Below are 15,209 nucleotides of genomic sequence, written 5' to 3' on the forward strand. Positions count from 1 at the left end.
ATGTGTCACGGTTTAGATGAACGCTAGTTGATTAGTATACTAAATCTTTATTGGCTACTATGCACTTTTTTTACAAACCGTCCATGACAATCGGCAAGTCCTCATCATATTTTCATGAGGACATCTACTCTAATCAGTACCCCTCCCCTCCCCTTCCTTGACCACTCCCTCCTTGCACAGTAACATTATCCTTTGTCTCTAAAACATTGCATTTCCATTTTCTCGAAATCCCTTATTTTCTCTTATCCTTGATAGACTAGTTTAATGGTCATGTAATTCCTCACATTCTAGAAATCTAAATCATAAAAAAATGACATAATACACGTTAACGCAGCCAATTAACAAATGACAAACAAGCTCAATATTTTTAAATGGCCGTTTTCTTTAAATGCATTTCAATTTGTCCAACGTTTTTACAGTAATTCAATTCTTAAGTTTAACATAAAATATTTTTTTTAACGTTTCCCCCTCTCCACGTTAAAACCATTTTAAAATGTAAAAACTTGTCACTGAAAGTCTTCGTATCTTTTACCACTTCTCAAAAAATAACTCACAAATAATTTTGAGTTAACTCTTTTTCCATAGCGAACACATACATCTTTCTAGATCTTTATTTCATTACTTCAAGCCAGAGTAGACCAAAACCGAAATATACAACAACAACAACAACACCAAAATTTATTTGTACTGTAAACTAGTTAGCTATATAACAAATATGTGAATTAAAAATACAAACGGTAGCTGGTCTCCCAAAATAACTAAAAAGCTTAACTATTTGGGAGACCACCATTTATTAAGAGAGAAGATTGCAGAACAAATAGAAAATTACTTCTTACATATGTATACAGTAACAACTAAATAAGCAAACAAATAGTAATTACGGAAAAAAATAAATAATTCCAGAAATACCAAAGTATAACAGTTATTAGTGCAACTTAACAGGAATTAATGAAATGCAAAGATAATTTGCTTTTAAATGAATCCAGAGAAAACTTTGTAACCAGCTTACCCAAGGAGAGCGATACAGATCATGTTTGTTGGCCATAACTCGGTATTATGGTAGCTTCTTATCAGATATAAAATGTAAGTAATGCAAGTATTTACTTTTTGTTTTTGTTTTAGCTGCTGATAGCAAGCCAGATGTTACAACAGCTGCTATATGACCCACCCACCAAAAGGCTTAAGTCAAAGATCACATTGTGAGAACCTGGTAAATACTTGCTTTGATTCATGATCAATAAACGTAATCGGCTAACTCAATGTTGTATCCAATTCAAATCTACCGGGACTAAGATTCTTTGTGTATTATAGTTGCATGATAATGTAGCATTTAAATGATATGGAAATACCTGGAACAAAACGTTTTTATTCCCAAAGGGTTTGAATTGGGTACAACACTGAGTTAGCTGATTAGGTCTATTTTCTTCTATGCTCCAACACCGAACATTCATTTCCGTTGTTATCCGTTCTTGATATTTCACCTTCACCATTAATCCAAACCATTCATCGTCACATTTCTAATTGATTATAATTATTAATCAGTAATTACCATACCCTGTTAATCATCATTCACTGCCAAATCATTATGACTTACCTAATATGTCCTCTTCATATTCATGCATATTTATTTACTTATAATTATTCTCTTCCTTGTCGCCTATTTCATACATATCAATTGCGTCCATTCGTCTTTAATTGCTAATATCATCGATTCCTGTCCATTTCATGCATATTCGTTATTTGTGTCTATTTTGGGCATATTCATTAATTTTCATACATACAATCGATTTTTTGTACATTTATAGATTCCAGTCCCTTTCATGCATTTTCATCAATTGCAGTTCTTTTCGTGCATATTCATTGATTCCAATTCATTTCATGCATATTTTCAAATTCCAGTCCATTCATGCTCTTCACTTCCAATCCATTCATGCATATTCATCGTTTCATGCATATTTAAAATTCCACTCCAATTCATGCATTTTTATATTTTCCAGTCCATTTCATGCATATTCATTGATTTCATGCATATTTATAAATCCCAGTTCATTTCATGCATATTCATCTATTTCATGAATATTTAAAATTTCCAGTTCATTTCATGCATATTTATAAATCCCAGTCCATTTCATGCATATTCATTGATTTCATGAATATTTATAAATCCCAGTCCATTTCATGCATATTCATCGATTTCATGAATATTTATAATTTCCAGTCCATTTCATGCATATTCATCTATTTCATGCATATTTATAAATCCCAGTCCATTTCATGCATATTCATCAATCCCAGTCCATTTCATGCGTATTCATCGATTTCATGAATATTTATAATTTCCAGTCCATTTCATGCATATTCATCTATTTCATGCATATTTATAAATCCCAGTCCATTTCATGCATATTCATCAATCCCAGTCCATTTCATGCGTATTCATTGATTTCATGAATATTTATAAATCCCAGTCCATTTCACGCGTATTCATCGATTTCATGAATATTTATAAATTCCAGTCCATTTCATGCATATTCATCTATTTCATGAATATTTATAAATCGCAGTCCATTTCATGCATATTCATCGATTTCATGCATATTTATAAATCCCAGTCCATTTCATGCATATTCATTGCTTTGATGCATATTTATAAATCCCAGTCCATTTCATGCATATTCATTGATTTCATGAATATTTATAAATTCCAGTCCATTTCATGTATATTGATCGATTTCATGGATATTTATAAATTCCAGTTCAATTCATGCATATTCATCGATTTCATGCATATTTATAAATATGGGAATTTATAAATATGCATGAAATGGACTGGAAATTATAAATATTCATGAAATCGATGAACTGGAATTTATAAATATGCATGAATTGAACGGGAATTTATAAATATCCATGAAAGCGATGAATATGCATGAATTGGAGTGAAATTTATAAATATCCATGAAATCAATGAATATGCATGAAATGGACTGGAATTTATAAATATGCATATTCATCGATTTCATGCATATTTATAAATTGCAGTTCAATTCATCCATATTTATAAATTCCAGTCCATTTTATGCATATTTATAATTTCCAGTCCATTTCTCATGCATATTCATCGATTCCAGTTCAATTCATGCATATTTATGAATCCCAGTCCATTTAATGAATATTTATAAATTCCAGTCTTTTTCATACATATTCATCGATTTCATGCATATTTACGAATCCCAGTCCATTTCATACATATTCATTGATTCAAGCATATTTATAAATTCCAGTCCATTTCATGCATATTCATCGTTTTATAAACTCCAATACATTCCAGTCTATTTCATGCACATTCATCAATGACATGTGTATTTATAAATCCCTGTCCATTTAAAGGATATATTCCCCAACACAAAAAACACAACTCTGTCCCACTATATGCATTTTAATGTCAAATGTAAAATGTACAGGACTCTTCCTAACTTCACACTGTCAGAAATGAAGTATCTATACAGTGTCTTGGAAAGCTACTTATGGAAGAAAAATTCTTTTATTCTGAAAACACTCCCGCCTTAAATACTAACAATAAAATCGAGAAGAAAATGTCTTGCTTTGAAACGGTGATTATTAAAAACAAAACCTATAGAAATGTGTCTTCAATAAGCTCTCCTTTACCTATCAATGATAATAAGTAATCTTCTTACAACACATGAATTGATTTCACAGAAACGCAGTCTGAATAACTCTAAAAGCTGAGGCGATAAGTGAAGTTTTATTTTTTATTTGTTCAGGCAAAGTTGGACAGTACATCAGTAACAACGTAGTTTGTAGCATGACCTAAAAATACAAAGGCACATTTTAAAATTAACCAACTAAAAGACCTAAACGTAAACACTACATCTAACTAACAATGGTGTTTATTTCTGAAATTGTAAAGATATTACTGCCCATTATGAAGGATTGAGGCAAAACGTAACTTTTTCTCTTGTTTGAAGCACAATTCGGTTACTGCAAAATTGCTATGTGCTGAAATACATACTAGAGATGCTCAACGATTTTGATGCGTCACAATATCAACTCATACAAATATTTACTTGACGTTTGCACTTTACTTGGACAACAAAATGTACATCAAGAACATTATTATTACGACTATATGGAGAAGTGCTGAATATAAGACAAACTCTTAATTTTGCAGGTAATTTGTTGGTTATTTTCTACTGCAGGGGCTGTTAATCTCCTACGGAAGGAATGGACTTCACAGCATCCACAACTTTAAAATCAGAAGTAAGTGTGCTTACCAATGAGGGAGAAGACCCCAGCACACCCAGACATTTTGTACATTCGAGGCTCCATATGCAAGATGAGACAATGCTGCAATGCAAAATACAAAAAGGTGAACTTTGAAAACAATTGACCATAGCAAAGCAAGATTTCAATCTAAACGTTTAAATTCTAACATCTAGTTTAAAAAAGTAAATAAAGAGAAGATAAGTCTAAAAATCCTAAAGAGATACTAAACTATCAAATAAAAGTTATAAGAAAAATAAACAGTTTGACAAAAGAGTGCACACATAAATTGTTTTGAAACACAAAACAACTTGATTCATGAAAACATCTCTTTCAAAGTAATACAGTTGCATACTTGTTCTTATAAGTTAACATCACATTTCTGCTTCTTCTACAAAGCATTGCTTCAAGCCCGAGTGGACAAAAAATAACAATTTTGAAGGAACATTCATTAATTTTCGTGTGTATCCATCCATACGTATCCATGTCTTGCATATTCATCACTTATCACGCATAATTATCGATTCTCCTCATTTCATGTACATTTTCATGCATTTCAATTAATTCTTTTCCTTTACACACATTTACCATTTTTATAAAGTTTTGAAGCATGTCATGTATGTTGAAAGTTGGAAGACTTTTAATTTTAATCGACTGAAGATCAAACGATTGACATGAATAGTGAAGAACGGTATTAGGGATATCAATGAATTACTGCTATTGCTAGAGATTTGAACTAATTTAGGCAGCGACAATTTTGATGCAAACCTGATTGTTCAGGAAAATTGTGTAAACTTTATCCAGCTCGAGTGACATCACCACCAGACCCTTCTTGATGTCTTTCTGAAGTTGCTGCAGAGAAGTCTAAAAGAAATTGGTGTCGTAATCACTGAGTCCCTCATTGTGCTGTTCTGAGTAGTGTCCTTTCCCATTGTTCCCACCTCGACGTCAAACGTCTTTTGGATCTGCCAGATTCAAGTAGTATGGAAAGATTTGAATTTTGTTCAATAAAATTTCTCAGTGTTGTGGTAGTTTGTTGTTTTCATTGGCAAGCGCATTTGCACTTCCATCTAAAATGGACCTAGAATATATGTTCCCAGGTTGAATCCATTTTTAACTAGGTTAATCTGGTGATCCTCATTTTACCTACGTTGAATACGCACTCAGATGAATTGAAAAAACGTTTTTGGAGCCTAAATTAAGCCTAGAGAAAAATTAGGATTAGTTTTGGTTGTTATACAAGGATATCAACTGACTTATAATAGAAAAGTAAACAATGAAAAGAACTGTGTTGGGTTGAGCATGTTCGTCCTTGTGGTGTCGTGGTGAAGACACAGGACTTGAGATCTGGAAGGTCCGAGTTCGAGTACCGATAAGTGCATAGTACAGTTCTTTGTTCCCTTATTGTGTTGTGTTGTTGAGGCTGAAAGGATAAGTGTATGAATACAGAAACCGGTAAGATGATACGAAACACTAAGAAGATGCGTAAGACAGGGCTTGAGAGAAGGTATAGTTTTGGTTGGTTGATGGCTGCCTTAAACTAGGTAGAGTGCATATTCAACCTAGGTACAAACGGATTCAACCTGAGCCCGGATTTGACCAAAAACACGTACACTGGCTGAGAATTCGAAAAAATCATTTGACATTGAATGAAGCATAAAAGGTCTGAAAATAAGACACGACCATTTTTAAAAAGGTGTATGAAATATCTACCTACCCCTTGGTGATTACTAATGATGGAAGCATTGCCTAGACAACAATGCGAAGCTCCTAAAAATTGTTTAAAAAAATACACTTTTTTAAGTAATCGCCAACCTTGATGACTTTTAAGGGAGAATTAAATTGGTCCACTTCTTGCCCAAGTACTGTTGTCAAGGAATTAATGCGTCCAATGGCAGTCTGAAAATGAATGTTACCATAACAAACATTGCCGTTTTATGAAACAGTTGTGTACATCCAATCCTTCAAAATAATACAGTTTGCTGAAAGCACTCAAACTAGTTTGAGCATCCTTATAAATATCATTGTTACCAAGCAAAAGTATACTGATAGAAATTGAAAATTTTAAAGGGATTAAAGTGAAGCGTATCCGTTAAAATACCCTCTCTTGTTAAAGGAATGTTCAAAAGCCTACAATTGACTCTCTTTAGTAACAATTACACACTTTTCAAAAACGGGCTTAAGCTTGGAGCATTTTTTAGGATATAGGCTTCACTTTTAAGCCTAATGGCTTGGTAAACGGAAAAATTGATACAATTTATGTTCTCACCTGAACTTGTAACCATCGCTAGCGGTTATCCCAAGCATCAGTAACTCGTCCTCCATATGTGATCTGAAAACCAGTTCATCCCATGCAAGTAATATCTCACTTAGTGCATGATCTGCTATTACTGAAAAATATCAAATAAAATTGTAAAACAGTCTTAAAGCTTGTCCAACTTTCTCCAGTTCATTCCATACAGCAAGCAGTCAGAGTTTTGCCTTTTTCGCAAGACCGCGATCCTCGTGACGTTTTTCACGTGTTCCACTCATGCACCTTGCAAGGATTGCGTTCTTCCTTGACAGGCAAAGAGGAAAAACAGATTGATAGCATTCTCACGTTGCCATGTTAAAACAACGCATCTACAACATTCAAGAACCCATTGTTACCCTCATAGGAACAGTAACAAATTATCACTGAGAGCCCTCAACCCCAAATGCCCCAGGTAGATATAAGTTATGGGAAGAGGTGATCCCCGGAGGCAAACATGGCAACTTGCTGGACATCGCTGCAGGAAGGTGGGAGGGTCATACATGCGACGTTCCTTTAAAGTCAATGAGAGGAATAAGCAGTATAAAACAAGCCTATTTATACCAAAATGTTAATAAATTATGGAAATACGACAGATGGACGGAATTGTCCAACTTAATTCGCAAGGGGATAAGGGGCGTTTGTACATAATGGTTCCCAGTGATTATCTTCTCCTCCAATGTAATTCCAACAAGAAACTTCCCCCACCACCCAAAGCAAAATGAAAACGCAACTAGTAGAAAACTGCAACAAATGTTAATTTTTTTGGGTTGGGTGCGCTTTAAGATGGCTGAAACCAGTTTCAACAATTTTAAGGGAATGTCTTTTAAAAGGATTGACCATACAACTCTGTTCCTTGCCATGGAAATGTTACGGTATCACATGGAACATGGCGTTATGCGTTACCATAGCAACCAACGAGCCATCCAAATACACCCTTTATTGTCTTCAAACGCTCCCATGAAAAACAAACTCGGTGATTTCCAAGTTTTGTTGCTGTGAAGTGATTACCAAGCAAGGCGAAATCCTCTAAGGAGTTGATAAAATTTTCTGGAACAATTCCCAGCTGTGAAGATAGCTGTGAATCTGCTCCAAAGAATTTTTTTAACTTTTCAGAGAGTTTCATCCTAGCTTGGTAATCACTTCCCAGCAATAAAAACTGGGATTCACCAAATTCATTTTTGAGATCTAAGCGCTTACAGATAAGAAATACGATGTATTTAGATAGCTCTTTTGTTGCTATGGTAATCTATTACGTCATGTTTTTAACGGAACTTGTTAAGAAATTATTGGTGTTTTATATGGTACCATAATATTGCCTTTACATGAAAAAGTTGTGTAGATCCAATAAATCTAAATAGTACAGTTTCTTGAAACCGCTGAACTGGTTTGAGCCTCCTTAATTAAGGCTGGTTTTCAGTAGCGACGGAGTTGGAGTCGTAAGAGCGTTCATGACCTAGCCAAAATCAAATATCTGAGTCTTAAGCAGAGTCATAACCTCGACGGAATCGGAGTCGGACGAATCAGAATGTTCCCATTTTCTTCTGACTCCGCTTATGACTCCATCGCTTATGATCCAGTGAAAACTAAATTGTCAGATTTGGAGGCAGAAGCGGAAGAATAAACCAATCACAATGCTCGCTTCCAAGCATTGTGATTGGTTGGTTTTTCCGCTTCTGCCTCCGACTCTGACAATCTAGTTTTCACTGGATCATAAGTGACAGAGTCACAAGCGGAGTCGGAAGAAAATGGGAACATTCTGATTCTTCCGACTCTGATTCCGTCAAGCTTATGACTCTGCTTACGACTCTGATCTTTGATTTTCACTAGGTCATAAGTGCTCTTACGACTCCAACTCTGTTGCTAGTGAAAACCAGCCTTTTAAAGGTGCGTTTCATGTCAGAGCAAAAACGGGACTGAACAGATCTACACCGACAGATAACAGCAATAAGGAAGCTCCCTCTCTCGATATTAAAAAAGCACTTAAACCCCCCCCCCCCAAAAAAAAAATACAAAAAGCTTCCACATTTGCTTCTGTATTGGACGACTGACCTTGCCCTCTCATATAGATTTCTAAGATGTTGTGGCCCACGACCCTTCAGTGTTCCCTCAAAAATAGCTTTGCCTGCCTTCTCCATATCAAGAGCAGCAAGTAATTTAGAAAGGATGCTTTCAGCAAGCTCGTACACAATCTCATTGCTTGTTTTACGGCTTTCTTCACTAGCCAAACGCAGGTGCACCTCCGATACTGCAGTAATCAGGGCATCAGTTTCTTGAGTCTGCAAATAACAAGATCATAGTAGTTGACTATTTTGTAAAGGTAATCACATGATTTCGAGTGCAATTTGGAAAAGATAAGCACAAGTAAATTCTTTCAAAGACGACCAACAGAGGGTGATGCACATAATTACATACACAGCGATTTCGTTAAGCATCCCGAAGTGTTCCCGAAGTGTTCCCTTGATCTTTTCCCCAACTAAACATTACTTGCATCCTGGAATACTTACAATTAGTGATTAATGTCACAAAATTAAGTAATTCATTAGTAACAAAGTGTCTCTTACATACATACATATTGTGGAAGAAAAAAAAACAAATAAGCTACAAGTTCATCCCTACAAGCCACACATACATACTTTATTGTGGAAGAAAAAAGATTCAAGATTCCCAGACCCAAATTGCTGGTTGTCAAGTAAAGATAAACAGCTACTTGAAACTTAACCCTCACCACAATTAAACTAACGCTAAGGGTTTCACTGGGTTCACGAGAAAACAAGAAAGTGTTGAAATAAATAGAATGAAAAGAACAATGGCAAAAATTGTTGTTATCTTGGTGACAATCGAAAAGAAGCTAACAGTAAAAAACGAGCAATTAGAAAAGAAAACAATTCGACGTGTCCAGTGTCATCTCTGCCCTGATAAACGACAGAGGCAAAAGATTTGCATCCCAACACCAACCCTGTGGCCAATTGACTTTGTCAATTTTAGCAGTCAGTACTCTCTCACCTGGAAAGCAATGTTTGCGTTGTTATGCACTCCAAATATCTCTGGTTCCTCACCAATTGGTAGACTGTCAATATGATCCCTCTACCCTCGGAGTCCATCATTTCCAGGAGGAAATACATACCTAGAGACACCATACAAGAAGGGTTAACCACAAATTACGTTTAACTTATCCGTACTATTTTCCAATACCAGAAAGAAAGTTCTCACTGTACCTTCTGGGAGATTGTTATAAACATCAGGATGCTTCGTTGTAGTGATGATTTTGTTCCAAAATGGTTGCCATGTAAATTTATTTTGCTGCATTCAAGCAGCTCTTGTTACCTTGTCACAGTCAATTAACATTACTTATAATTTCTGAGCTATAGTATATACATGTACGTAAGAGGCAGATTAGGACTGGTTTTCAAAGCTCAAGCCACATTTGGAGACCATGTCTTCTAATAGAATTAGTCTGTAATCTTAAGAGGTGAAAATAATTTTTACAAAAAAATTCGCTTGAAATTTTTAAAGAAAACGTTTTTGCCACAAAGTTAATTTAAGAAACACTTAATTTCACTTTCTAATACAAACCACTTCTTGAAAGAAATTTACAACTACGGTTTAAAGTTACCCATGCAAGGGGTGGGGATTCCCTTATAATGGCTCACACCAGTTTCAACACGCAATTTCAAGGAAACGTCTAATTGGAACGATTAACTCAACCACACTGTTTTGCGTAAAAAAATGTTATGGTATCATGCGAGACACTAATAATTGGTTCGCTAGATGATCTCATTAAGCAATTGATAGTTTTCATATGGTACCATGACAAACACTGCCATTTTGTGAAACAGTTGTGTACAACAATAACTAACCAATCGTTAAAAATTGCCCACTTTCAAATAATTACATACCATAATACTCTTTGTTTGCCCTCCAAAATTTTGCTTATGCATTGTTTCCAGTTTCTCTTGGGACTTACAACGGTCCCAAGAGAAAATAAACACAATGCTTATGAAAAATTTTGGATGACAAACAAAGAGTATTATGGTAGTTTTGAAAGTGGCCTCAGGTGCAGTTTGTTCACAGAATTCAAACCACTTCTTGAGCATCCTTAATATCATTTCTACAAAGCCAAAGTATACCGATAGAATTTTGAAAATTTCAAAGGGCCTAATGGATTACAGAGACACGTATCCCTTAAAACAACCTATCTAGCTAGAGAAATTTTCAAAGCCTACCATTGATTCTCCTTAGTAACAATTACACACTTTTCATAAGCTGGTTGAGAAAGCTTTTTTAGAATATGGGCTTCCATCACCTCAACATTTGAACTTTTCCACTTTATTTATTCTCTGAAATCATCCAAAATATATTCTGTGCTTTTAGAACCTTTTGATTGAAAATTCACTTTTTTATTTGATTTGAGAGAGGTCACACAAGCCGAGCATTGAAGGGGATAGGGTTCAATACTGGGTTGACATCACAGACTGCTTTGCAATGGGAGAGTTTTTTGCAAAGTAATTTGTGACGTCAGTCTGGTATCAAACCCATTCTCCTTCACTGCTCGGCTATTGATCAAAGTATGACCACTTTTCCCGTCTTTCAAAGCCAATAAATAACTGATTTCAATCAAAAGGTTCTAAAGACAACAAACGCAAAATAAATGAAGCCGAAAAGGTTGCTGAGGTCATAGGCACTTTAAGCCAATGAGCTTGGTAAATGGAAAAATTAATACAATAAATTTATATTCTCACCTGGTCTAGAATTCTTGTAACCATCTTCAAGAATCTCGGGCAAGAAGAATCTTCCAAGAATGGTCGCCAGGCACCGCTGATCCCAACTAACAGTAACTCGTCCTCCATATGTGACCTGTGAAAAACAAACAAATAATAAACATCTGAAAAACCCTGAGTTCCAGTTCTTAACCATGCAAGTAATATCTCACTTGCTGCATGATCTGCTGTCACTGAAAAATATCAAATAAAGTTGTAAAAAAGTGTTAAAGCTTGTCCAACTTTCTTGAGTTCATTGAAAGGTGAATTACAAAGAGTGTTTCTCAATCAATTTGTGGTCTTGCCCCAGCACAATCACAAACGGACTTATTTTTAGAGACACTTCATGTGCGAAAGCAAACCAAGGGCCACCACTTTAACCAATTAGCAGAAGCCAATGTCACATGTGACTGCTTCTGCCATGTTTTTTCAGGGACGTAACAACTGGTTTTCGCGGGAAAGGGTTTTCTAAAAATAGACTCATTTGTGACTGTGCTGGGGAGCCCACCCATGCCATTAAGAACTCTTATCAAATGCACTCTTGGTTCTTTACATAGTCTTGTCTTGCAAGAATGCGATCCTCGCGATGTTATTACGTGTTCCACGCATGCACCCTGTGAGGATCGCGTTCTTACTTGACTGTCAAAGAGGAAAATAAAACTGACAGCATTCTCGTAATGCTATGACCTTTTTAAACGTCTTCTCCCCAACAACACATTTACGATAATAATAATAATAATAAAAAACGTTTCCCCATCCAAAGCAAAATGAAAATGGAACTAGTGGAAAAATGCACCAAACATTAAATTTTTTGGGTTGGGTGCACTTTAAAGTGTACTAAACTCAAAAAAATGTTTTTCATCTACAATATTAACCTGCATTCCACAAGCAAACTTGTTTTACAATTCCTACCTCAAAAATTGGCTGTTTATCACACTTTTTAAAGTTATCAAAATCAGGCCCCAGTTGTTCAAAAGGTGGATACCGCTATCCACTGGATAAGTCACTATCCATTGGATAGCGAAATTGGTTTTGCTATGACTTATCCACTGGTTGCAAGTGATTTATCCGGCGGATAGCGCTATCCATCGTTTGAACAACTGGGCCCAGCAGTTTGGAATCCGACCCATGACCGTGTTGTGAGATGCATGGGTCTAGTCTCAATTTTACATCACAAACTGCTTTGCAATGCAAAATTTCTTTAAAAACAGGAGTCAGTTGTACATGTTCAAACGACAGATAGTGTTATCTGCCGGATAAATCACTATCCAGTGGATAACTGGATAAGCGAAAGCAATTGCACTATCCAATGGATAGTGATTTATCTGGTGGATAGAGTTATCTACCTTTCGAACAACTGCGGCCAGGAATGCAAAGAATAAAGCCATGCCTCTCACATCAAATTTGGCTGTAGACATTACCAACTACGGTTTAAAGTTACCCATGCAAGGAGTGGGGATTCCCATAAAATGCTCACACCAGTTTCAACATGCAATTTCAAGAAAATGTCTAATTGGAACGATTAACTCAACCACACAGTTTCGCGTAACAAAATGTTATGGTACCATACGAGACACTAATTGGCTGTTCTGAAAGTAAGCAGGGAACTGGGGCGAGTTTCAAATTTTAACTAATCGATAAACTGACACTACCACATGAAAGATCATGTTGAGATTGGTCATTTGGCCACGTATGGTGCTTTTAGGGTGAACAGAGACCAAGTTATGGACCCTGAAACATGGTTCAAAATCTATACAGGCATCTCTAATTTTGATACAGTGTCCCCCAAAACCATATAAACTCCTAAAATTTTTATGATTTCCGTGATACTCTTTAAAATGGGCAAACATAGCGATTTTCATCGCAGCTTCTTTCTAATTGTAGGCACATGACGGGATTTTACAGTTGTCACTAAACTGATAAAAAAAATTTTGAGTTTATATGATTTTGGGGGACACTTTGTCAAAATCAGAGACGTTTGTATGGATTTTGAACCGTATTTCAAGGTTCATAACTTGGTCTCTGTTCACCCATAAAGCATCATACTTGGTCAAATGACCAATCTTAACATGATCTTTCATGTGGTGGTGTCAGTTCATCGATTAGTTAAAATTTGAAACTCGCCCCAGTTCCCTGCTGAATTTCGGAATGGCCAATTGGTTAACCAGATGATCTCATTAAGCAACTGATGCTCTTCATATGGTACCATGACAAACACTGCTATTTTGAGAAACAGTTGTGTACAATCAATCGTTCAAAATAGGCCACTTTCAAAAATACCATAATACTCTTTGTTTGCCCAAAACTTTGCTTGAGCATTGTTTCGGTTTCACAGAGAAAATAAAAACAATCCTTATGAAAAATTTTGGATGGAAAACAGAGTATTATAGTAGTTTTGAAAGTGGCCTAAAGTACAGTTTGTTCACAGAATTCAAAACAGTTTGACCATCCTTAATATCATTTGCCACAAAGCAAACTATACCGATAGAATTTTTTACAGAGACACATGTCCTTTAAAATACCCTCTCTTGTTAATTCAAAAGTCAACAAATTATCCCCATTAGTAACAATTACACACTTTTCATAAGCTGGCTAAGGCTTTTTTCAGAATATGGGCTTCAGTCACCTCAGCAAATTTTTCCACTTTATTTATTCTCCAAAATCATCTAAATATATATTTTGTGCTTTTAGAACCTTTTGATTCTTTTGATTGAAAAGTCACTTTTTTATTTGCTTTGAGGGTGGTCCCACTTTGATTCAGAGCCGAGCATTGAAGGAGAATGGGTTCGATACCAGGTTGCTTTGCATTGGGAGAGTTTTTTGAAAACAGTGATGCAAAGTAACTTGTGACGTCAACCTGGTATCCAAGTGTGACCACTTTTCCTGTCTTTCAAAGCGAATGAAAAGCGAATGAAAAGTGAACTCAATCAAAAGGTTCTAAAGACAACACAATGGAGAATAAATAAAGTGGAAAAGGTAAATCAAAAAATTGGTACCATTTATATTCCCACCTGGTCTAGAAAACGTCAAGAATCTTGGGCAAGAAGAATCTTCCAAGAATGGTCGTCAGGCACCGCTGATCCTAAGCATCAGTAACTCGATTGTCCTCCATGTGTGATCTGTGGAAAAGAAACAAATAATAAACATAAGAAAACCCCAGAGTTCCAGTTCTTAACCATGCAAGTGATATCGTGCTTAGTGTGTGATCTCCTATTATTGAAACATATCAAATAAAGTCGTAAAACAGTGTTAAAGCTTGTCCAACTTTCTTGAGTCCATTCTAGGGTGAATTAGAAAAGAGTGTTCCTCAATCAATTTGCAGTCTTGCCCCAGCACAGTCACACCTTTTTAACAAATCAGCAGAAGCCATGGCATGTGTGACTGCTTCTGCCATGTGTTTTTTAGGGTATTCAAAAAATACGCATTTGTGACTGTGCTGGAGAGCCCACCCATGCTATAAGAACACTCTTATCTAATTCACTCTTGTTTCATTACATAGTACAAGCAGTCACAGTTTCGTTTTTCTTGTCTCACAAGAATGCGATCCTACCAACGTTATTTCGTGTTCCATGCACATACCTTGCGAGGATCACATTCTTACTTGACTGTCAAAAAGGAAAATAAAACTGACAGCATTCTCGTGATGCCATGACCTTCTTTAAAAGGTGGCTTACGACAGTTTTCCGAAGGAAAAAGTCAAGATTTTGAAATCTGTGAAATTAAAGCAAGAGGATGTCTCTTCTGAAGTGTTAGTCACTACAGTTGAAGTAAAATGTAATTTTACCTAACAAATAAATGCAAATTAGGGGAAAATGTTAAATAATTATAGTAACCGAGCTCCTGGAGGGGGACTGGAAACTAGACATTTTAAAGGC

The 15,209-nt window shown here is 35.7% G+C and overlaps 1 protein-coding gene across 6 annotated transcripts in view; it reads right to left on the bottom strand.

Moving 5' to 3' along the window:
• Positions 1-3,423: 3,423 nt before the first annotated feature.
• The window catches only part of LOC137986252 (uncharacterized), a 22,729-nt gene continuing 10,943 nt past the window's right edge, over positions 3,424-15,209 (bottom strand). The window contains exons 3-12 of one of the 6 annotated variants that reach the window (XM_068833473.1): positions 14,346-14,453; positions 11,317-11,431; positions 9,581-9,701; positions 8,627-8,853; positions 6,554-6,674; positions 6,002-6,054; positions 5,146-5,249; positions 5,053-5,107; positions 4,296-4,368; positions 3,424-3,831 (exon numbers count right to left, since the gene is read on the bottom strand). In XM_068833473.1, coding sequence (XP_068689574.1) covers positions 3,782-3,831; positions 4,296-4,368; positions 5,053-5,107; positions 5,146-5,249; positions 6,002-6,054; positions 6,554-6,569 — 351 coding nt within the window. In that variant the 5' untranslated portion in view covers positions 6,570-6,674; positions 8,627-8,853; positions 9,581-9,701; positions 11,317-11,431; positions 14,346-14,453 and the 3' untranslated portion in view covers positions 3,424-3,781. Of the gene's footprint in view, positions 3,832-4,295; positions 4,369-5,052; positions 5,250-6,001; positions 6,055-6,099; positions 6,184-6,553; positions 6,675-8,626; positions 8,854-9,580; positions 9,702-11,316; positions 11,432-14,345; positions 14,454-15,209 lie in introns of all 6 variants that reach the window. The other 5 variants (XM_068833475.1, XR_011119672.1, XM_068833476.1 and 2 more) reach the window with 5 other exon arrangements.

This window comes from Montipora foliosa, unplaced genomic scaffold, assembly GCF_036669935.1.
Source record: "Montipora foliosa isolate CH-2021 unplaced genomic scaffold, ASM3666993v2 scaffold_164, whole genome shotgun sequence".
In the NCBI taxonomy this organism is placed as follows: Eukaryota; Metazoa; Cnidaria; class Anthozoa; order Scleractinia; family Acroporidae; genus Montipora; species Montipora foliosa.